The sequence below is a fragment of the Marmota monax genome, unplaced genomic scaffold (assembly GCF_021218885.2).
Source record: "Marmota monax isolate L192 unplaced genomic scaffold, Marmota_monax_Labrador192_F-V1.1 WCK01_AAM20220418_F8-fsc00192, whole genome shotgun sequence".
Classification (NCBI taxonomy): Eukaryota; Metazoa; Chordata; class Mammalia; order Rodentia; family Sciuridae; genus Marmota; species Marmota monax.
In genome coordinates this window covers 1,388,337-1,414,000 of record NW_026693786.1, presented here as the reverse complement: position 1 = coordinate 1,414,000, position 25,664 = coordinate 1,388,337, and the positions used below count along the sequence as shown (strand labels likewise).

Genomic DNA, 25,664 nt, shown 5'->3' with positions numbered 1-25,664 from the left:
CATTGAATAGCAAGTAATTATAGTTTTTATAGCTAATATGGTTTTCAGGTTACTAGTCATAGGATGTATTATTCTAATATGTTAAAATTTCTTACAAGGCACACAACTGTGTTCTTTTTTTTTTTTTCAAAGTAATCTTGTCCTATCCAAGATCCCTTGGGAGTCTATAGGATATTTAGGATGTTTTTCTCAATCTCAGCACAAAATGCCATTAGGATTTTGATAGGAATTGCATTGAATCTATAGATCACTGTGGGTTGAGAGGTCATTTTAACACTGTAAAGGCTCCCCATCCCAAATGTGTGTACAATTATGTCATGTAGTCATTTTTTTTTTTTTTTTTTTTGGTATGAAGGATTGAATTCAGGGGCAGTTGACCGCTGAGCCACATCCCCAGCCCTATTTTGTATTTTATTTAGTGTCTCACTGAGTTGCTTAGTGCCTCACTTTTGCTGAGGCTGGCTTTGAACTCACGATCCTCCTGCCTCAGCCTCTGGAGCCTCTGGGATTACAGGCATGCACCACCACACGCGGCAGTGATCTTTTGATGAGTTCACTTTCAGTTTTGATTTGCTGAAGTTTGAAATTCATAAGTACTTCATGAAAGAATTTTACTTAAAAATAGAATTTTAGTGAATAAAACAGATTTCAGTGATAGTCATATTGGAAAGTCAAATATTGTATTCCATCCAAATTTCATTTAAGTAAACTTGGTTTACTCTTGGATGGCATTTCAAATGGCTTGTTAGCTAATGTTTTAATTGCCAGAAAAAGCAGTTGCTTTTCTTAAGTACAATAAGCAATTACACATGAATCATAGATTTATCAGATTTGGCATTAGGAGACTTCAGGGGTAATCTATTCCATTTTACTGATCTTACAATTGAGAAAATGAAGAATCACATGGCTTGTAGCATAGTGAGATAATGAATGAACCCAGCTCAGAAGAACCAAGTGCTCCTAACTTCTAATAGAAGATTGTTCTGCCATGGCATTTTAGGATTTTAATTCTCTTCATTTCAGCAGACTTTTATGTATATTAACCATTGCTCAATTCTTCCTGGAATTCTGACCTAAGGACTACTGAGATGAACATCCACAAAGAAATTCGGGAATGGGTGGAGCTGTCATTCTCTTCTTTCCTTGGGTTTTCTGTTACCATTATATTTGAAATCAACTGAAAAGTTGAGAAGTTGAACCAAATTTTAAAGACAGTTGCTGGTAATAGAAATGTCAAGTTACCCCAGATTTACTGTTAGTGTTTTTAACTGTTAATTTAACAAATAATCAGAAAGAATATTGTGTGTCAAGAAATGTGGTTGGCCAGGGGTAAACAGGCTTAGTCCTGCCCTCCATGGACCAGATGGGTCAAATAGATGGGGATATGGAGATACAAACATGAAATGATGACAACAAATTAAAATGCAGAATTGGAAAAGTGACAAGTGCTATACTGGAAGGTGCATGCTGCCATGAGACTTGCACCTTATCAAGAAAGTTAGGAGAGCCTTCTATGAGATAATGATGCCTGAGCAAAGATCTGAAGGATGAGTAGGAGTTAAATAGGCAAAGAAGAAAAGGGAGAGCATTCCAGGCAGAAGGAAACACATGTACTAAAGCTCTGTAGTGATTGGGAGTCCAAGAGCACAGGGTAAGATACTATAAGACTAGAGAAGAAGAGATAGAGGTGTGGGTCTAACTATGCAGGGCCTCCTGAGTCATGTTAGGAAGCTGATAGTCTTAGTAATTATAGCAATCTATTCTTGGGTACTTATAAAGCATTCAAGATTTCAGGAAGGAATGTTGCCTAGGGTTGGGAGTTGAGGGGAGAATATATTCTTTAAAAACACCTTAATTGATTCTCACAGATGGTTTCTGTGGAAATTTCTACATGCAAGCTTTTAATCTATAAATGTATAATCATACAGGTTAGTACAAAGGTTCCACATGCTTCCATGTATTGCAGAGATGTTCTTAGTTTATAGAAAATAAAATGAGTGGATTCTCATGATATCAATAGTGTATATGCACATTAGCAATAAATTTATATAGAATGTTTGAGACCATATGACCAAAACTGTAAAACTTAACTGAAGTACATTAAGGAAAATTCAAATGAGAAAAATACTAGATTATCCAATATTATATTGATGTTGATGTTCCCCAACATCAATCTAGTTAATAGATTGAGTGGAATCTAGTCAACATACCTACAAAAATTTAAGGAGGCTTTGACAATATTATTTTGTCAAGCTGCTCTGGAAGTGTTAACTGGTGAGACAAACCAATGAAATTTGGTTTAGAGAGTAATGCAGGTGTGTTTGAAAGGAAAAACTGATCCTATCCGATATTAGGCTATATTATAAAGTAAGCAATTTGGTACTGGCATATGTATAGTCAGGGAGGTTAATGAGACCAGATATCAAATGTTGAAACTGACCCAAATATAAATTTGGTATTTGACAAATTTTTCAGAATTCAGATCAGTAGAGGAAAAAAGAGATTTTTACTTAATATCATATGCCAAAAACAGCAAATGAATTAGGAATTAAATATTACCAAATTCAACCTTAAAAGAAAAAAATAATATGACTATTCCTTTTAATATTTGACAAAATAATTTATTAAGAAAACTATTCTGTGATTATTTGTTGTTGATGTCAACATTACAAAAATGATGATTTACAACAACATAACAATTGTGTAAATCAGATATATCAGAGGGAGAATTATCACTTTCTAAATAGTATCATTTATGAGGGACAAGGTGCAGTAGGGAGGGCAGAAACCATAAATATATCTTAAAGAGGTATTATTTACAGGGTAAGAATGGATTTTCTAAGCATGAGAACAAAGAAACAGAATTAATAAATTCGATGGTGGAAAAATAGTACATATGTCTTTGTCAAAGATGACATAAAAACCATAAACATTTATAACATAAGGTCAGTAAAGGGTTAATACACTTACACACGAAGAACTTATACAGATGAATATTTTTTTAACAAAAAGACCAAAAACCCAATTGGAAGATAAAGAAGTGATGAGGCTATTCATAAGCAAAAGGAATATGGGATAAATAGTTAATACGTATAATAAAAGATGCCCAACTTTGTTTTTTTAATTATTTTAGTTATAAATGGACACAATACCTTTATTTTATTTGTTTATTTTTATGTGGTGCTAAGGATCGAACCCAGTGCCTCACACATGCTAGGCAAGCTCTACCACTGAGCCATTACCCCAGCTCCCCAACTTTATTTTTAAAATCAAAGAAATGAGTTAAAAACAGGAAGATCCTCAGTCCTATTGACAATAGTAAAAAATATACATACATATACCTCAGTGTTGCTGTATTCAAATGATTTTTATGCACCACTACTGGGAATGTAAGTTGACACAGCATTTCTGGAGGGCAGTTTCTCAGATAAAATAAAAAAAAACCTTAAAAAATGTTCATGCCCTTTGACCCAACAATTCTACTTCTAAGAATCTATCCCAAGGATACAATTAAGAAAGTGCACAAGAGTTTATAAATGAATTCAAGGATATTTTTTACTGTATTAATTGTAATAGAAAAGTTGAAAAAGTTTTATAACACTTAGGGAAATAAAATGATGTTTTGCCAAGAAAATTTAATGACAGAGAAAATGCATGTCATGTAATGTTCAGTATAAAAAGCAGGATACAAATTCAATAGGCCAAATAATTGTACTTTTAAAAAATTTTAGCCAAATTTTTAATTGACATAGAGATTATAACATTTATGGCACATGATAATTTGGTACATATATTCAATGTGTAGTGATCAAATCAAGGTCATTCGCATTTCCCTCTCCTTAAATTGAAAAAAAAATATATGTGAGAGAAAAAGAAATAGTTTGAAAGAAAGCACATGCAGTGCTTGCTTTGGTAGTAAATGTACTAAAATGGGAATGATGCAGGGAAGACTAGCATGGCCTCTGCACACAAGGATGACATACAAATTTGTGAAGCATTCCATATTGTTTCTAAAGAAATAAAAGAAAGCACACCCAAAAAAGAAAGCACACCCAAATGTAAAAACTGTTTATTTCTGGGTGCTAGGATAATATATGATTATTATTTTCTAGGCTCTATATTTTCAAATTCTGTATAGTGAACCTAATTTATTTTTGTGATACTGTAATATGTTGAAGTAAATATAAATTTTAAGATCCCACTTATATTTTCCCCTTTGCTGTTACCTTTAAGTTTCTCCAGGAAGCAGCTGCTAGAACCTGAACCGATTTCTGCCTGTGTGACTTGATTCAAAATTATAAAATACCAACATGCTGGTGAGAGATGACTTTAGCTTGTCTGTCCTGTGCTGCACATTGCATCCTGATCACATTGAAGTCTACCATTTAAAAAAAAAAAAACTTCTCAAGATTTTGTCCTGGTAGTATAGCTTCTGTTTTTTTCCCCCAAGTCTGATAGTTCACAGGTAAAATTATGAAGAATATAGGAATTTTGTGATAGAGGAGGAGAAGAATAAGAGAAGTGCTATAGCTTTGTTTTCTGGTTTCTCTGGATTTTAGTTTTGACTTGGGATGCCTTGTCCTTCCTACATCCTACCTTTAAATTAAAGGAAGTATCAAAATAAGGCCAGAGATGAGAATGTATGGAAGTAATAACTGTACACTAATAAAAACATAAAAGGAGAAATCTTTCCTTTGACTCCCAAACCTATGTTAACCTTTCATCCTAGTTCTCTATCAAAGTGAGAGTGAAGACCTTCCAGGTGGAAGGGATTTCAATTAAATCAATGTTTATATGAGTATTTTCTTAGTGAAGCATTATGAAACTTGGTATGGTAGATACAAAATATGTTCTATGCCCTTATTGAGTATATAGACTAATTGGATAAAATTTAATACTTAAACCTAAATTTTAAAAAAATGATTTAAAGAATAGTTTAGAACCATAGTAGAAGAGATTACGTGACCAATTGATTAATTGACCAATGAGGTAGGTAAATCAGTACTCAGAGGAGGGAGAATTACTTTAGGCTTGGAGAAGAGAGTGTATGGATAAGATTTAGGAAGGAGGTAGCGTTTTGAGTGAAGTCTTGAGGGACTTGTACTCAAATAAAGAAGGGAAAAGACATTCTAGGCAAGAGAATTGGTGACAGTAAAAGTGCAGAACCATGTCTGGGGGTTAGTGAATACAATCATCCCTCAGTATGTATAGGGGATTGACTCCAGGATCCTCCTCATACCAAAACCCACTGATATTCAAGCCCCTTATATAAAATGGCATAGTATTTACATATAACCAACACTCATCCTCTCGTTTACTTTAAATCGTTTTTAGATAACTTATAATTCCTAATGCAATGTAAATGCTTTGTAAATAGTTGTTATACTATATTGTTTAGGAAATAAAGACAAAGGGAACAAGCCTATATGTGTTCAATACAGATGAAACTTAAAAAAATATTTTCAATCTTTGGTTGTATCTGTGGATGAGGAACCCATGACTAAGGAAGTCTTAACATCAGTTTGAATAAAGTGTTGAATTTATGAATTAGAGCTGAGGGAGACAGGACTGAAAAGGTCAGTTGGCATCAAATCAACAAAGAACTTGAATACTATTCCAATAGTGTTATAGTTTGCAGGGAGCCATTTGAGAAATTTTGAGGAGGAAGACTAAGAGTTTTAAGGGTTTTGAAGAAGATGAGTCTTGAATGGTATATAGCAATGAATGACAGGTGTGAGCTTGGACTTAGGTACTGGGTTAGCTGCATCAGAATTACCTTGGGGTTTTTAAAAATAGTTTCGGATCTCTGTATCACATCCTTGAAGATTCTTGTGCAGCATGTCTGGGAGCATAAAGAGCCTATATTTTTAAAAAGCTCCCAGAGGATAGTCAGGCTAGGAAACAGCTCTCCTATAGAAAGTATGAGAAGGAATAGGGATTGTTTAAAAAGTTGTTCTATGTTTCAAGTTCCTTGCTAATGGCTATGAAATGATATGAAATGTATTTCTTAATTTCCTTTTTTAGTATTAATATCTGGTTTGTAGGAACACTTATAAAGATATTTTATCAAAACTTAAAAAGAAAAATATTCTAAAGCAGCCAACACTTAAAATTGATTAAATACAGATTTGACCAGCATTGCCAAGCTTGATTTTTGTATATTGTATACATACATATCTGTGTATATGTGTGTGTGTGTGTGTGTGTGTGTGTATATATATATATATATATATATATATATATATGTACATATGTGCCTAATAACTATAGAATACATACTTTTTCTTCTGTTGGAGCTCATTTGTATATACAGTATTCTCCCCTTATCCACATTTCTCTTTCTGTGGTTCATTTACCTGTGGGTCATCTGTAGTCCAAAATATTAAATTGAAAACTCCAGAAATAAACAATTCCAAAGTTTTAAATTATATGCCTTTCTGAGTAGTGGAAACTTATGCCTGATGCATAAATTATTCCTTTGTCCAGTGTATCTAGACTGCATGTACTACAAGTCTATTAGTCACTCATCAGATTGACTGTTGGTATCACAGTGCTTGTATATAGGATTTGGTGCTATCCACTAGGGATCTGGGAACATATAGATATGTGCAGATAAAGAGGGACTACTGAGGGTTCCAATTTCTTCATATCCTTGTCAACATTTGTTAATATTTTTTAAAATTTGAGTCATACTAGTAGATGTGCAGTAATGTTTTATTGTGATTTTTATCTTGTATCCTCCTGAAGACCAGTGTTATTGAACATCTTTTCATGGATTTTTTTCTTAGGCTTCTTTAGAGAAATGCCTGTTGGATCTTTTTTTAAAATTTTTAATTGGGTAATCTTTTATTGTTATATTACAAGCATTCTTTATATATTTTTGATACCAGTCTTTTACCAGCAGAATCATTCTTAAGGATTTTCCTGTTCTGTGAGTTGTCTTACACTTTCTTGACATGTCCTTTAAAGTAAACAAGATTTTAATTTTGGGGGTGAGGGTACTGGGGATTGAACTCAGGGACACTTGGGCACTGAGCCACACATCCCCAGCCCTATTTTGTATTTTATTTAGAGACAGGGTCTCACTGAATTGCTCGGCACCTTCCTTTTGCTGAGGCTGGCTTTGAAGTTGCCATCCTCTTGCCTCAGTCTCACGAACTGCTGGAATCACAGGCGTGTGCCACGGCACCCCACTGGTTTTAATTTTATTTAAGTTCAATTTGTCTGGGTTTTTTCTTTCTTTGCCAATGCTTTTAGTGTCTTATCTAAGAAAATTTTGCCTAACCAAGGGTCATGAAAGAATTCTGTATTTTCTCCTAGGGCTTTTATGGTTTATATTCTTCTAATTTGGTATTTAATCTATTTTGAGGGTCATTTTGCATGTGAATATCCAGTTATCTTGGGAGCATCTAGGGAAAAGACTATTTTTTTGTCCCATTTAATATTCTTCACACTCTTGTAAAAATTAGATAACCATAAATGTTTAAATGTTCATTTCTAGAATTTCCATTCTACTTCATTGATCTGTATTTCTGTCTTTGTGGTAGTACCACCCTGTCCTAATTACTGAAGTTTGTAGTAAATTTTTTGTTTGTGTGTTGCTGGGAATTGAACCCAGGGCCTTGTGCATACGAGGCAAGCACTCTACCAACTGAGCTATATCCCCAGCCCCTGTAGTAAGTTTTGAAATGAGGAATTGCATTTTTAATTTTCTTCTTCAGGAATATCTATTACTCATTTGCTGGATCCTCTTTGTCTATGGTAAGTAATGTTACTTTCTCTTGAATCCTTTTTTGTCTCAATACTTCTTTTTTGGGTGGGCTGGGGTCCTGGAGATTTTATCCAAGGGTGCTTTACCACTGAGTCACATCCCCAGCCATATATGTATATTTTAATTTTGAGACAGGGTATCACTAAGTTGCTGAGGGCCTCAGCCTCCCAAGTTGCTGGGATTGCCATTGTGTGCCACTATGCCCACTTGTCTCATTTCTTCTTGAATTTTAACATTTTCTTACTTTTTACTTTTTATTTTTCTGGAGACATTATTCGTTATGTTTATTCTTATTTGGGCTTTATTTCTAAAATACCTTTTCTAATTCTTTCTTGAGTTCTCTATTATTTATGAATTTATCTAACTTGGATTTATGTTGTTTTTTCATGTCTGGTATCATTTTCTTATTCATCTGTTCTGTTCTTGGTTTTATCTAGTTGTTCTGTTTTTAACATGAGAATTTGGGAAAATGAAAATAATACACTTCCATTGCCTTACCATCTCCCACATTCTGTGCTTTTAAAAACTCTTTATTGAAGTATAATTTATATGTAGAAAATGCAAATATCATACATTTTATATAGATACATCCATGTAAATTCGTGCCCTGTATGCCATCATATTTGAAAGACAAATTTAATTGCATATAGAAATCCGGGTTCAACACTCATTCTTTCCATTTAATGCTTTGAAAATACTACTCCATTATCTTTTTTGAATCCAGTATAACTATTGAAAAGTCTGATGTCCATCTTCTTTTTTTTATTTCATATGTTATTTGTTTTTTCTAGATTCTTTTAATGTATGTTATTTTGCTTTGATATTTTAAAATTTAATTATGAGTAGGTTCAGGTGATATTTTCTTATTTCTCCTTTTGGCACTTTGTGGGTTCTTCTAATATGAACTCTTTCATCTTTAATTTTGGCATATTTAATCTCTTATTTTTATAAACATTTCTTTCTCTCCATTTTATTTTTTCCTTTCAAATAGATGCTAATACACCTTTCTTTTCCTTTTATTTATTGTTACTTTTCATACCTAATATTTCTATTTTGTTTTCTCAAATATGTCTTCTTCCCCAGCCTCTTCCTTTTTAGGCTTTTTATTTTCCCTGCCTGTCTGTTATTCATTGCCCCAGGCATATGTCTTTGTGTCGGACCCCTCACCGGCAAGGGAAAACACGACACAGGATTCTTCTTTCAGCAGTTTATTCAGGCCTTGATTCAAGTATCATCTTCTAGTGACCCCCTGCCGAGCGCCCAAGCACAGCCTAATAAAGCCTCCCGCATACCAATCCCAAGCTGCCACGTGGACCTTTCTCATAGGGTGGGAAGGGATTGCGTGCCAATTCTCCATATTAGGAGTTGTTTATCACAGGCCACAGTGGAAGCCAGCGCCATCTTCTAATGGCGGCCACGGTCTAATTAGAACGGCTCACCACATCTTTGTATGCTTTCAACATATGACCCTTGGTAAACCACTTCAGCTCCAAGGTAGTTTTGATGAGTGCAAAACAAGGTGAACTCTTGACCTAGTTATTCAGGGATCTGCTAGACAAGTCAAAATGTACAACCAGATTTCTTTGAGAGCAAGGTCTCTGTTTTTCCCTCTGATTCCAGCAAGTAATATCTAGAATATGGGTTGCTATCCCTATGGGGGATTGGGAGGATTGTATGTGAGTAAGTATAAATGTCACAACACTTTTCAGAAACTTAGCAACTTCTTTTTTCCTTGTGTACTCCTGGTTGCTATTAGTTTTTCATTACATTCCAGAGTTCAGAAAAAGTTGATTTCTATCTGACAGTTTTTGCCAGTTTACTCATTGCATTAGTGAAGGGATGAGTTTTTGGAGTATTATACTTTTGTCATTTTTTTGTTACATCACTCCTATATTTTTTAACATCTCATTTACATTGATGCTTGTACCAAAAAATGTGTATCTTATTCTTAGTAGAAAAATCATTCTAAAAGTTTCAAGATTATTGATCTGCAAGTGACAGTAAATTCAATAGGTCCACTGATATTGTTAGTATTAATAGTGTGTTAGGAATAGATATCTCTATTTCACTACTTACTGGCTTTGTGACCTTGAGCAAGTCAGCCTCTGAGACTCAGTTTCTAGTCTGTTAGATGGCAATAACAACAACAACAATAATAATACCTATCTTATAGAGTTGGAGGAAGAATGAAGTAAAACAGTGTAGTGTTGGGCATTAGACCAGCCAAATAATATGTGCCCAGTTAATGGTAGACACTGTTGTTCTTTACCAAATATGATTATAGAATTGCTGTTCTTTAAAAAAAAATAATGTTGCAGTGGCAGAACAGCAAGGGCTATATTCAAAGCAGAAAGTGGACCACTGTTACATTTTCCCTCTGTTAATTTCTACATTTCATTTCTATGGAAAAATAGGCAACAACATCTCCAAGCTCTTCCTGCTGAAAGAGAGTCAGGTTGGGAGAAGTAACCCTTGTTACTTGTTCTCTGCCAAAGTCCTATCAAATGGGGTGTGGATAGTTAAGGGCATTCAGCATCAGAGCATTCCAGATGTCCACAGTGGCAGATGGCAGGTGACTGGACAAGGCATACGTAGGGCAGGGATCATGCTAAGACAACAATAAACAAGACAGAAAAGCATTACTATTTTTGTAAACAATGAGCACAAAAGCAATTAGTTAGTATTTCATGCAGTCTTGGAAAACCATGAAGACAGTAACTCATAATCATATCAGTGAAAAGCAGATTGAGTTTATCAATATAGGAGGTTAGGAAGATTTGTAGATCTATGAGATCAGACTCAAATTAACTCAGGACAGCTTGTGACTTTGTGATCATCATTATTAGGCACTCCCACACAAGAATCCTATTTTATAGCCTCCAGCTTTGCTTACTTTTGGTAGAGCTGAAACAAGTATACATCTTAAGTTACATTAGAATAGCTGTTCTTATAAACATTGCTGTATAATATAAAAATCCTTAGAAGCCAAGATCAAAATGAAAATATGGAAAATTGTAATATAATAACTATTCTATCCGTTAGTGATATTACAACTGTTTTATATTACAACTGTTTTGGACTAAGCATCTCTAGGGATGAAGTAAAACTAAAGGTTTTTTTAGGGTAGATGATGGTGGCAAGGCAGTCAAGAGACCATCTCATAGCATTTGTCTTGCTGTGACATTTATTTCTGGATCTATCAGCTTTAGGTTATGAACTTTAAAAACATAAAGATTGTGTATTTAGAAATTTTTGTTGTACACAGTGTGTAAGATAAAACCCTTATTGTATCGCAATAGTGAGTACAGTTCAAGAAGTTTGGGAAATTTAGAGCAAAGGTTTGTTCTTGTATCATTCTAGAGTGACTTGAAGGCTCTAGGTGCTTTTTTCAATCAGGGCAGCTTTTTAAAAATATAACTCTTTAAATGCTTCTAGGAGAGCTGTCAGTTTTCTACCTGGCATTATTTGAAAACAAGAGTTCTAGCTATTGTATTGTATGAATCATGATCACCTTTTGGAATTGTTGAAGTGTGTTTGAAAAGAAGAGTGGATATTTTTAGAAAAAAAATGGACAGATTTTCAGGGCTTTTTTTTATAGAAAAATGAGAGGGAAGAAAAATTAAGACCTTTTTTTCTGTTTGTGTTTTGAGGGTGAATTTGCAATATCTTGAAAATGTCCTCTTTTTTATTTGAGAAGCTACTTCAGTCAGTTCAGGCAATAATAGTGCTATCAGAAATACACAGTTACATTCTAAATCATGTTTCTGTTCAAATAGACCACGAGAGATAATTGAATAGGGGTTAGCAACCTTCTCAGACTTGAGTATCATTAGCAGTACTAAACTAACAATTAAAAATAGGCAGAAGAAAGAGAAATCAATACATAAAAAGAGAGAAACAAAAAATGGGGTAGCAAGGAGATAAAGAGAAGACACTATGTTGTGGAGAGTGGCAGATGATATCAGAAATTGCCCCAAATGCCTGTGCTCACCTACCTCTCTCGTAGAAATTAGCCTTTAGCATTCTATAGAAACTAGATATGGATAAACCAAAAGGCATTTCAAATCTATAAAACCAAATACTTTCTTGAGTATACCTTTTCCTTTGAGTGCTAAGCTTCTAATTTCATTGGGTATCACTTGTAAGTCCTGAGGTTGGGTTTGCATTTATATCAGTATTCTTTTAGAGTAAACCTATTTATAAGCACGCTGTGTCATGAATTTCCTACCAAAGGACTGCCTGTTATCAGCCTTGCTGGAATGCTTATAAAGAAAACCAAGGTGTTTTGGATATGACCTGCATAGTAAGCCTTGCAGAATGACCCAAGCAAATGAAAATACTATCTTTTGAGTTTAGGGTGATTTTCCAGGTAATTTAGTCATCAGTGGCAATTTGATCCATCCATAAAAAGCAACAAATATAAACAAGCATTTATAGAAAAATATAACTAAACAGAGTGGCATATCTACTGATTGAAATTGTCTAGCTATGGAACTGAGAGTTAAGACATGTGCTTGAGGGTGCTCTTCCAGGTACACATTAGTAAACAAAGAATAAGATGACTAAATTACTGAAATTTGAAACTGCAAAATAGCATAAAATAGGTCCATTTCCACTTTCTCAACCTCTCTCACATTATCTCAGTATTCCAGTTTCAGAGGGAAATGCGTAATAATGTCTCCATTCTATGTGCAAATACAATAGGGCTATGAATCTTAAAAGTACTAAGATTCATACCAATTTTAAGTTTTGGGGTTCTTTTTTTTTTTTTTTTTTTTTTTTATTGTTGGTTGTTCAAAACATTACATAGTTCTTGATATACCATCTTTCACACTTTGCTTCAAGTGGGTTATGAACTCCCATTTTTACCCCATATACAGATTGCAGAATCACATCAATTACACATCCATTGATTTACATATTGCCATACTTGTGACTGTCATGTTCTGCTAGTTTTGGGGTTCTTAACACAGTGTATTCACTATAAAATGTGTCCTTGGTAAATTCACTCTTAATATGATAATGAGTTTGTGTTTGCCTCCTAATTTCATGATTTAAACGGAGTTGGTTCCGATTTTTTTCTTAACTTTTAGTATTCAGGTTTTTGTGTGTGTGTGGTTCTGGGGAATGAACTCAGGACCTCACAGATATTAGGATAGTGCTTTGCCACTGAGCTATACCTCCAGCCCAGTTTGGTTTTTATTGCACTGAATTTGGCAAATGCTGTATAATTCTTTGTTAGACTATTAGCAAGCTGCATGGAATCTCACACCACTTAGCTAAAACTTACACAGCAGTTGATTGTTTCATGACAAAAAAGTGTCATGATAATGATCTTATGTGAATGGGAACAAGGAAACTTACTTCATAGAAGTTGCCTAAACAGCTATTATATGAAGCCTTGTATTAGCTGCTAAATAGGACTAGCTGCTGGTGTTTATGTCCCTAGAGGTATGGAAATATTGGTAGATAAAAGGAAAAATATTTGAGGAAGAGGGGAAATCTGTACAGACTTTTCGTTTGTATGTTGTTTTTTGTGATGGTATTGGAGAAGTTTATTGATGGGGATTTCTTTTTAGCATGTCATTCTCAAAATCCTTGGAGGTTGAAGGATTTTATAAATCATCCAGAGCAGGGGTCAGACTTAAACAAACATAAGACCTGAAACCAATTCTAGCATGCCACCTATGTTTACAAGGCCCCTGTGCTAAAATATTTTTAACCTTTTTAATGGTTGTGAAAACAATCCAAAATATTTTATTGTCCATAAATAAAGTTTTATTGGAACATGGCCACATTCATTTTACTTTTGCATTATCTATGGCAGCTTTCAGTGCTAAAATGACAGAGTCCAATAGTGTCAGAGACTCTATGCCTTCAAATCCTAAAATATTTACTATCTGGAAAAGGACCTCAGAAGAATAATCCCATTTATGATAGCATCAAAAGGAATAATATACTTAGAAATAAATTTAAACAAGGAGGTAATATATCTGTCCAATGAAAACTATAAAACACAGATAAATCAAGATGCAAATAAATGGAAAGATAATGTGTGTTCACAGATTATAAGACTTATTATTATCAAAATTTCAGTAGTATCCAAAGCAATATATACATTGAACGCAATCTATCAAAATTCCAGTGGTGGTTTGGGGATGTAGCTTAGTAGTAGAGTGCTTGCTAGAATGCATAAGGCCCTTGGTTCAAGCTTTGCCTAGCATACATAAGGCCCCTGTGTGTGTGTGAATGTGCACACATGCATTTGCATGCATACACACACAAACCCAGTAGTTTTTTTTTTTCACAGAACTTGAATAAACAATCCTAAGATTCATATGGAATCACAAAAGAATCCAAATATTCAAAGCAGTCTTGAGAGGGAAGAACAGAGTTGGAGGCATTCCACTTCCTGAGTGCAAAGCTATAATACTCAAAACAGTGGAGTACTGACACAAAGACAGACACATAGACCAATGGAACAGAATGAGAATCCAGAAAGAAACTCACATATATAAATCAAATGTGAAAAGAAGTCTCTTCATTAAATTGTGTTGTGAAACTGGATATTCATATGAGAAGGAATGAAATTGGACCCTCATACCATATACAAAAATTAACTCAAAATGAATAGCAGACTTAAACATAACACCTGAAACCATAAACCTCCTAGAAGAAAACATAAGAGAAAAGCTCATTGATAATAGCCTTAGCAATTATTTTTGAATATGCCACCAAGAGCTCAAACAACCAAAGTAAAAATAAATAGGATTACATTAAACTAAAAACCTTCTTCACAGTAAACAAACAATGGAATGATAAGGGAACCTGTGAATTGGGAGAGAAAGTTTGCAAACTGTATATCTGATAAGTGGTTTATACCCCCAAAATATAAGGGACTCATACAACTCAGTAGCAAAAAATTCAATTTAAAAAATGGGTAAAGGACCTAAATAGACATTTTCCAATGAAGACATAAAAATGCTTACCAAGTATATGAAAAAGTGCTCAATATCACTAATCAACAAAGACATGCAAATCAAAACAACAATGAGATACCACATCACTTCTGTTAAGATGGCTTATCAAAAAGAGAAGCCAGGCACAGTGTCACACACCTGTAATCCCAGCGGCTCAAAAGGCTGAAGCAAGAGGATAGTGAGTTCAAAGCCAGCCTCAGCAACTTATTGAGGCACTAAGCAACTCAGTGAGACCCTGTTTCTAAATAAAATACAAAATAGGGTTAGGGATGTGACTCAGTGGTTGAGTGCCCCTGAGTTGAGTCCCTGGTACCAAAAAAGAAAAAACAAAGAGAAGAGAGATAATAAATGGTGGTGAGGTAGTGAACCCTTGTTCCATTGTTGATGGAATTGTAAATTTTCATAGCTATTATTGCATTCTCACTTTCATTGCAGCATTATTCACAGCAGCCAAGATATGGAAACAACCAAAGTGTCTGTGGATAGATGAATGGATAAAGAAATTGTGGTGTGTGTGTGTATACAAAATGGGATGTTATTCAGCTTTTGCAAAGAAGGAAATTCTGCCATTTGCAATGAGCAGTTGAATGAACCTGGAGGATATTGTGTTATGTGCAATAAGCCAGACAGAAAAATACTACATAGTATCTAAAGAAGTCAAGTACTTAGAAACACAGAGTAGATAAACAGTTATGGGAGTTGGGCAGAGAGGCAGGGAAAATGGGAAAATGTTAGTCAGAGGGCACAAAGTTGCAGCTGTGTAGAATATGTAAGCCTAGAGATCTGTTGTATAGCAACAGATCTAATTCTACATTGAATATAGGAAATTTGTTAAAAGAGTAGATTTCAGGTGCAGTCACCATACACACACAAAAAATGTAACCATGTGAGGAGATGGGTATGTTAATTGCTTTGACTAATAATCATTTATATATATACACATACACACACACATAGTCATCCATCATGTTGTATAATAAAAATAAAATAAGTAAATATAAAATATGTCATGGCGATAAGTACTATTAGCAGGAATAATGCCAGTGTTGAGAGCCACAGCCGAAGGGGCCCCAGCAAACTTCCAGCTGCCAGCAAACTTCCAGCTGCCGGCTGATGATTGGCTCACAGCGGCCCCAGCAACATCTAGCTGATTGGCTCCTCTGCGGTGATGCTCATTGGGCTGTTTCCCTGCCCTTTCAGACCACGGAGATGCTCATTGGGGGACTTTTTTGGCTCCGCCCACGTGACCCAGCCAATCGGCCTCAAGAGCAGGAGGATTGTGGGAGGGGGAGAGAAGCTGGTGTGGGAGGGAGAGGCTTGTGGAAAGCCGGTGGTGGCAGTTGAGGCTCTGAGGGTTTTTCCTGAGAGGCTGTTTTGTTTGGCGTGTGTGGTTCTAAAAATAAAGTTAGTTTCTTTTGACAAGTGGCTCCTGATTGTGCCCAGCCAGACTGCGGCATGCCAGATACTGGGGGTAGAAAGTAGGTTAGTATTGCTGTTTTTGGTGTATTATACTTTTATGTTATCTTCTTAAAGTTAACCTTGTTAATAAATATTCTACCCCCCAAATTACTATCTAGCTCTTTATAATTACCAACCCCATTCTAGAGTCATCAACTTTTGTACTAATAGAGGTCTACCTGATGATTTTGTGGCTTAATGAATACTCGGGTGATGAAGAGAACTGTCCAAAATCCTTATGCTATGCTGTCATTTATCCATTCATTGTAAAAGCATTTACTGAATACCTAACACAATAAACAAATCCTTTATCCTTCAACTTTCAGCTGAGAATTATAATTAAAAAATATAAGAAGTCATCCTACCATTCCATTCTGTCTCCCTCTCTCTCTTTCTCTCTCCCTTTTCCTCTTTGTCCCCTACACCTCTCACCCCCAACTAGTTTCTAGCCAGTTGAGAAGAAAATCAAGTTTTATGTTGTAATTTTATACTTTTAAAGTACACTAAATGTAGTTTTTTTTAAAGAGAGAGGAGAGAGAGAGAATTTTTTAATATTTATTTTTCAGTGGACACAACATCTTTATTTTTATTTTATGTGGTGCTGAGGATCGAACTCAGCACCCCGCGCATGCCAGGTGAGCGTATTACCACTTGAGCCACATCCCCAACCCACTAAATATAGTTTTAAATCATAGCAGTTTCTCTTTAAGAATGTATTAAGAGCTTAAGTGCAAATGTTTTAGGTTATGATCACAGTTGATTAATGATCAGATGTTAACAGTATTCACACTTAACTCTTTACATTGTTAAGCATTCCATGCATATTGTATGAACAGATGTAAACTTTCTTTTTGTTCCTGAAGCTTCAGGAATATAGAATATGTAATTGACTCCAAAACCTTGATGGGTTGATAGTGAGTACATTGTTTTAAAATTACTTTTTATTTATTTTTTTCCTTTTTGCAATGCTAGAAATCAAATCCAGGACCTTATGCCATGCAAGTGTTCTACCAGTGAACTACATCCCCAGCTTTTTAATCTCTCTCTCTTTTTTTTAATTTGGTGGTAGTTCAAGGGTTATAAACATAACATAAATTAAATTATGAAAGTTAAACATCATTAATAAGTACTAACTAAATTTATTAGTAGAATTTTTATTGTAAAGATTGAATTTTATCCTAAAGGAAAAAAATAATTGTAATGTGAATGGGTTTCGATTTTATTACTCTTTTCTCTTGAGTCTTGATCTCATTTACTTAAAGAAAATTTTTTTCTACGAGGTCAATGATTTTAGTATTAATATTCATTTAATAAATCTTTTTTTTTTTGTACATTGGTATTAAACCCAGGGGTACTTTACCACTGAGCTACATTCCCAACTCTTTTTATTTATTTTTTTAATTTTGAGACAGGTTCTTGCTAAGTTGCTTAGGGCCTTGCCAAGTTGCTGAGGTTGACCTAGAACTTGTGGTCCTCCTGCTTCAGAAGCCTCTTAAGTTGCTGGGCTTACAGGTGTGCACTACCACGCCCAGCATTATTTTATAAATCTTGAATTTCTGCACAGAACATGACTTTATGCCCATTCAACTGTTTATCAAAGATTTATATATTTAATGATTAGTAGATGGAAAGTGCTCTCCTACATGAGAACATGCATTATTGTGCTCAGAAGTCTTAGATTCTTTAATTTTGGATTCTTCCAGAATTTCTTCTGTTTTAGGTGAAATAAACACAAATCTCTAGGGAAAACATTTTAACTTGCCTCTTAAAATGAACTAGCAGATTATCATTTTCAGTACACTTGATTTCTTTGGTAGCTGTGCACATTTGTCATGTCTGTTATCTTCAGTAATATATGGTTTATTACTTTGTATGTCTTTGGAGGGATGGTGTTCTAAATAAATTCAGATGCTAGGTATATTAAAGAAATAAGTTATAATCTACTCAGTTATGTTTTTAAAGAATTCTATTAATAATACCAGGCTTTTTGTTTCATTTCATAAAAATCATAGAATTTCAGAGTTGAAATGGCCTACAGAGGGCAACTAATCCAAACCTCTAATTTTCAAATCAAGTTTCGTAGAATTAATCTTGTTTTCTCCTATTGTCCACCTACCTCAGTTTGTATGAGGAAGATGTTTTGCTATAAACCCTTCCCTTGGGATTTTAAAATTAGAGCTATTCTCTAATTTACAAAAGCAAATTGTTTTAGAAATGTTTATTAGTCTATTGTTTAGATTTCAGCATTTTTCCATAGACACAATAGGGTAAGGTTCTAGGACTAGCCCTTAAAGGTGTTATACCATTATGTGATTGAAATTTTTATCCAAATGAAAGAAGTTTTGAATAATCAGTGCTGGTTATCTCTAGGGAACAGGAGTAATGACATTTTAGAGGAATATGTCAGGGACTCTCTTTTTTATCTCTTACACTAGACTGGGTGTGAGTACACATGTATTCATTTTATTGTGTTTTGTTTTTTATATGCCTGAGATATTTGAGAATTTTAACAATGCTGTTTTAGTACTAAAAATTTAGTTAGGATATGAACATTCAGAAATTATTTACCTTGAATACTGATGCTTAAGGGAAAAAAACCAGTTGGATTAGAGAAGTATAAAGAGGTAGCTAGATTTTCTGAAGGGGTTTTATGACTTCTTTCAAGGACTTAGGTTTGATGGTGGTTATCTCATTGTGCAAAGTAACACTTCAGAATATGTTTTTGCTGTTAATTTAAGTATATTGCCAACAGTCTTTTATCTAGCAGCCATATATAGGCATGGTTTTGAGCAAGGAGAGAAGAGTCATTTACTTGAGATAACCGGACAAGTTGTGAAAGGCAGATTAAATTGCAGATGCAAGTACAAATATAGGCAAGATCTTGCTTTGATGTAGTTACTCAAACTAAGGTCTTGTGAAAAAACAAGAAAGTGGGGGAATAAAGCTTGTGCGAGAGCCAAATATGGAGAAAGGGGGAATGAGGAAAACGTGCAGTTAAGCACCAGAAGGGCATCATTGATAGTGAATGGCTTGATTATTGTGGTAAAGAGGGTATATGAAATGGGGTAGGAGCTTTAGTTCAGCCCAACAGTGTGCAAACAGCCATTGGTATTATTGAGATCTTCCTATATTAGGAATTGCATTAAATATTTATAAATATAGGGCTGGGGATGTGGCTCAAGTGGTAGCGCGCTCACCTGCTGACATGCGTGTGGCCCGGGTTCGATCCTCAGCACCACATACAAACAAAGATGTTGTGTCCGCCGAAAACTAAAAAATAAATATTAAAGTTCTCTCTCTCTCTCTCTCTCTCTCTCTCTCTCTTTCAAAAAAAAATATTTATAAATATATATAAGCAAATCAACTATTTATTACATTTTAGGAAACATCTGGGCTAATTTTCTCAATAACTTGGTTACTTATTTGTGTATGGAGGTGTTTTGTTGCTATTGATTATTTAGTTTTTGGTATTTTGCAGTGTACAACATTGTTTTTTTTATGTTGAGGCATTTATCCAGCTGTACAACCCACATATAGCTTAGGAAATCCTAAGTATTACTTGCCTTTTGGGGAGAAACATGACTTAAGTGAAGCTTTCCTCACTATATCCATGATGCATATCACAAAGATATGTGTCCATTTTACAGCTATTTGGTATTACCATGGAGAGATTCTTTATTCTGCCTTTTCCAGCTCTTCTTCTGGAATATTACCAAGAAAAAAAAATGCCCCCTGAGGAAACTTTCATTGGATTCCATCAGCTAGTTACATAGAATTGTTTGGCAAATCTTGTGACTGGTATCTATATTTATTTATTCAGATTAAGACTAAAGAGGGAACAGACATTTGGTAGAGCACAATTAAACACAGTAAGGGAGTTAGAATAAAAGAGGATTGTTTGAAAAAAGTGTAAAAGCCATTTAAGAAAGAAATGAGGTTGAAGACTTTGGGGGCTTTAAGAAATAAAGATATAAAAAAAGAAGAGAAACAAAGACAGAAACTATTATGGTTTAGTTATGAGATGTCCCCCAAAAGCTCATGTGTGAGACCATGCAAGAAAGTTGAGAGGTCACCTGATCGAGTTATAAAAGCCTTAACTTAATCAGTGCATTAATACACTTGAATGGATTAACTGGGTGGTGAGCATAGGCAGATAGGATGTGACTGGAGGAGGTAGGTCACTGGGATCATACTTTTAGGGTATATATTTTGTCCCTCATGAGTAGAACTCTCTATCTGCTTCTTTGTTGCCATGTCCTGAGCAGCTTTCCTCCTCCCTACTCTTTGCCTTAATGTTCTCCTTCATTTGGGGCCCATAGCAATGAAATTAACTGAGACCTCTGAAACTGTGAGCTCCAAATAAACTTTTCCTTCACTGTGTTGTTATTGTCAGATATTTTGGTCACAGAAGCAAAAAAGCTAACTAAAACAGAAACTTATAGAAAAGGGGGATAAAAATAAAATACAATTTGACTTTTTTTTATTTTTTATTTTTTTATTGGTTGTTCAAAACATTACAAAGCTCATGACATATCATCTTCCATACATTTGATTCAAGTGGGTTATGAACTCCCATTTTTTACCCCAAATACAAGTTGCAGAATCACATCGGTTACACATCCACATTTTTACATAATACCATATTAATGACTGTTGTATTCTGCTACCTTTCCTATCCCCTACTATCCCCCCTCCCCTTCCCTCTCATCTTCCCTCTCTACCCCATCTGCTGTTGTTTAGAGAATTTGACATTTTTAATGGGTAATATAACTTACTTTCTATAGCTGGACCATAAATTTGATATTTTTGCTTTTCAGACATGTGTTCAAAACATAACCAGTTCTATAACATTGCTATGGTTTTAACTTTAGGATTATTTATGTGTTAGTCAACTTTCCATTGCTGTGAAAAAAAATATCTGAAATTAATACCTTAAAAAAAAGGAAAGGTTTATTTTGGCTCATGGTTTCAGGGTTTTCAGTCCACAGTCACTTGTTCCTGTTGTTTTGGGCTTATGGCAAGGCAAAACATCGTGGCAGGGAGTGGATGGTGGAACAAAGCTCCTCACCTCATGGCAGCTGGAAAACAGAAAAAGAGGAAGGAGCCAGGTTCCTAATATACCCTTCAAGGCATACCCCCCAGTTACCTATTTCCTCCAACTAGTCCCTACCTTCTAAAGTTACCACCAGCTTCCATAGGGTCATCAGCTGGGGATCATGTCTTCAACACTTGAGTTTTAGGGGACATGTAAGTGTCCACTCTGAAATTCTGCCCCCCTTTTTTCTTTTCAGGTCCCAGAGTCATTAAGAAATGCTACATGGCAGAGATGGGGAAGAGACAATTCAAGACTGTTATTAGATGCTACAAAGGTAAGATTAAGCCAGTACATCTACATATAGTAGGAAAAGTGTGGAAGCCCTTATAACATTTTCCAATTTATACTACATATGTTTTATATTTCCCAAATAATTACCCATTTCACATTTTTCTAAATACTGGCACGAAGGTATGTTACTGTTACTAGAAATGTAGAGAAAAATCTTGATATTTTTTCTACCCCTGGAGAAATCTATCTGAATCTCTTGAGATCAGTGCCAACGGGAATAACATTTTTCATAAAGCTTTTATACAAGTAATGGCAGCTTGTTGACACTTAAATTTATCCTGGTAATTTGTACCTGATATATGGAGTGCTGTAGTTTTTCAAGTGAGTTAAGATTTTCAGATAGCAGAATACCAAGGGATTCTAAGCTTATTAGAGCCCATGGGGTAAGTGATGCTGAGTTTACATGTTGATGAGGGTTATTTTTCATTGCTAATGTAAGTGAAAGACATCTTTAAAAATTCCCAGTGCTTTAAAATGAGACACGTAAATCTCCACGATAGAAAAAGACTGAAAAATTAGAAGATGGTCTAAATCCTTGGAACTTCTGTATTTTTTATTTCTGATTAATAATTATTTGCCACTAAGGTACAAGGCATTGTTCTAATTTATGCAGAAACTATAGAAATTAATTAGATTTTCTATTATTAAATTAAAGCTTTAAGGGGAAAGTGTGCTTAATCTTATTGCCCATGATACCACTAAATTTATTTATATTTTAGTTTTTTGCTTTGTTGAAGACCTCATTATCTTGTGTGTGATATGCAACAAACCCTTTATAAAAGTTGTTGCTCAGCCTTTTAGAGGAAAAAATGTGTCATAGAGAGGCATTGCCAGACTAAAAATTACCTTTTGATGTTTTTCTTTTACAAAATACTTTAAGGTTGTTGATCTAAAAATCAGTAACCCATTTATAGCAATTGCTTTTTGTGTCTCAACTGGTGAGAACAAGAAGTTACTTTTGCTTTTTTTAATTCCATTTTCATAACTTGGACCTGAGCTGATATTGTTATGTGCTATATATAGTATCAATACATGTTTGTGTTTGTAAAGGACTCTGTCCTGGTTTATTAACTACTGATTATTATGAATACTGAAAAAGCATCATTATGTTAGTTAGCTTTATACTGCTGTGGCAATATACTTGAAAACATGAACTTAAAGAAGGAAAGGTTTATTTTGTCTCATGGTTTCAGTCCACAGTCACTTGGTCCTGTCTCTTTGGGCCTTTTGGTGAGGCAGAACATTATGGCAGAGAGCATGTGATGGAGCATAGCTGCTTCTCTCATGGCATGTGGGAAAGAGAGACAAACAGGCAAGCAGGCAGGCAGGCACATGGGGGAGAGAGGGCGGGTAGAGGAGAGACAGAGACAGGGGCGGGGACAGGGACAGGCAGGGGACTGACAAGGTGTACCCTTATCAGACATGCCCCCAGTGACCTGCTTCCTCCAACTGGGTTCCACCTCCTAAAGTTTCCACCACCTCCCAATAGCGCCACCAATTGGAGACCAAGTCTTCAACACATGAGTCTTTGGAGGACATTCCAGATCCAAACTATGTCACTAAGTCTGTGTTCTTAATTAAGTATTTTTTTTTAATTGTTAAAGCACTTTCAATATTAATAAGCCTAAATTCTAAGCCTTGTTGTTTGTATCTTGTTAATTATTATAGCAACAACCTAAGGTAAGATAATGAAAAAATTTATAATCGGTAAGATAATAGGTAAGGCTAGTTGGGAGATTTGTAGATAATGCTATTTTATAAGCTAACCTAACAAGCATTCGCCGGTATATAAGACACTGTGGTATGTACCATGGGAGATAAAAAGACAAAAGATACTGTTTCTAATCTTAAGAAATTTACTGTGTAAGAGGAAAGACAAAATGTGCTAACAAATAGCTATAGCACAATATAGACTGAAATATTAAAACGTAATATTTCTAAATAAGTACATTAGCCACAATAATAAGAAAAAGTATCAGTTGTGTAAAATCAACATTTTAATTGTAAGACAAAAATATATGCACAAGAAAAGCAAGTGATATATAAATTAAATATATATTATCCTTGTTTGCCAATAATAGAGTAATAGATTACCAACTACAGTAGTGAATGACAATAATAGAGACAGATTAAGTCAAAAGTGTAATACAAGTTAAATCTTTTAAATATTAATTGCAAAAGCTATTTAGAGAAAGTGACTTCCATGTGAGTATTTGTTATTTCTCAGTATTCCTTATATAAATTTAGCTATAAGTTAATTCTGAAGGTGTATTGCTTTACTATGCCAGGCTAAAATCAATGCCTTTGAATTTGTTTTGGGGATATTCATTAGATTACAATGTTGAATCCAGACTTTTAAACTTCTGAAATTCTGTAAAAGCTAATGGGTTGCTTGGTATCATTTTTAACTAGGCTCTCCAGACATGGCCACTGATAGAAAAGAGGAAATGTTGGCATGGTCACGCTGGTGGAGGACTCCACACAGACCCTAAAGAAGGGGTAAGAGAGAATAGCAAGTAACCGGAAATTCTTTTTGAGGATTGTGCTTACATGGAAGATAGGCACATTTAAGAGTATCATATTCTAATATATTTTGATTGACCCATCAAATTGCATGTTCTTTAATGCAAAACCACATGAACTGACCAATATTATATATATGAAATTTTCTTTGGCTTACAACAAACAAAAATTCATGACTGACTAAAATGGAAAAGGTATTTATTAACCTAAATATTCTTATTTCTCTAAAATAACAGTTTGACTTTGTTATATAATCTGCCCTTATCAATAAATAGGCAAATTAGATTTAGAATTTGTAAATACTTTTCAAGTTTGTGTGTTTGAAGGTTAATATTTTCTCTTTTATATACTTAGATCTTAGAATATCCCCTAGCTTTATAGTAAATCCTCTACCCTGATCCATCTATTTAATTATCCATATTCTTTATCATTATCATTATCATTGTACAAACATGTTAACCAGTAGGGCTGCTGAAATAAAAAGGTTTAATTGCTCTATATTTTTTCTCAGTGAGGGAAAATATCATTGGAATACTGTTACATATTTCCCCATCTGGCCCTTTTTCTTTTTTTTTTTTTTTAATTTTTTATTGTGGGTTGTTCAAAACATTACAAATTTCTTGACATATCATATTCCACACTTTGATTCTAGTGGGTTATGAACTCCCACCTTCACCCCATACACAGATTGCAGATTCACATCAGTTACACATCCATTGATTTACAAATTGCCATACTAGTGTCTGTTGTGCTCCGCTGCCTTTCCCATCATCCACCCTCCCCCCTCCCCACCTCTCCCCTCCCCTCCCCTCCTCTCTCTCTACCCCCTCCACTGTATAACCCTGAGGGTCTCCTTCCATTACCGTGCAATTTCCCTTCTCTCTCCCTTTCCCTCCCACCTCTCATCCCTGTTAAATGTTAATCTTCTTCTCCTGTTCTTCGTCCCTACTCTGTTCTTAGTTACTTTCCTTATATCAAAGAAGACATTTGGCATTTGTTTTTTAGGGATTGGCTAGCTTCACTTAGCATAATCTGCTCTAATGCCATCCATTTCCCTGTAAATTCTATGATTTTGTCATTTTTTAATGCAGAGTAATACTCCATTGTGTATAAATGCCACATTTTTTTTATCCATTCGTCTATTGAAGGGCATCTAGGTTGGTTCCACAGTCTTGCTATTGTGAACTGTGCTGCTATGAACATCGATGTAGCAGTGTCCCTGTAGCATGCTCTTTTTAGGTCTTTAGGGAATAGACCAAGAAGGGGAATAGCTGGGTCAAATGGTGGCTCCATTCCCAGCTTTCCAAGAAATCTCCATACTGCTTTCCAAATTGGCTGCACCAATCTGCAGTCCCACCAGCAATGTACAAGTGTACCCTTTTCCCCACATCCTCGCCAGCACTTGTTGTTGTTTGACTTCCTAATGGCTGCCAATCTTACTGGAGTGAGATGGTATCTTAGGGTGGTTTTGATTTGCATTTCTCTGACAGCTAGAGATGGTGAGCATTTTTTCATGTACTTGTTGATTGACTGTATGTCCTCCTCT

At 34.9% G+C, this 25,664-nt stretch overlaps 1 protein-coding gene and 1 non-coding gene across 3 annotated transcripts in view; both read left to right on the top strand.

The window, feature by feature from the left end:
• Positions 1–25,664, top strand: part of Abcb7 (ATP binding cassette subfamily B member 7) — a 118,027-nt gene that overhangs the window by 20,752 nt on the left and 71,611 nt on the right. For both annotated transcript variants that reach the window (XM_046462130.1, XM_046462129.1), the window contains exons 2-3: positions 21,501–21,578; positions 24,008–24,094. In XM_046462130.1, coding sequence (XP_046318086.1) covers positions 21,501–21,578; positions 24,008–24,094 — 165 coding nt within the window. The remainder of the gene's footprint in view (positions 1–21,500; positions 21,579–24,007; positions 24,095–25,664) is intronic.
• Positions 3,905–4,009, top strand: LOC124105089 (U6 spliceosomal RNA). The gene has a single exon (XR_006855624.1). It is a non-coding gene; the product is annotated as a U6 spliceosomal RNA (small nuclear RNA).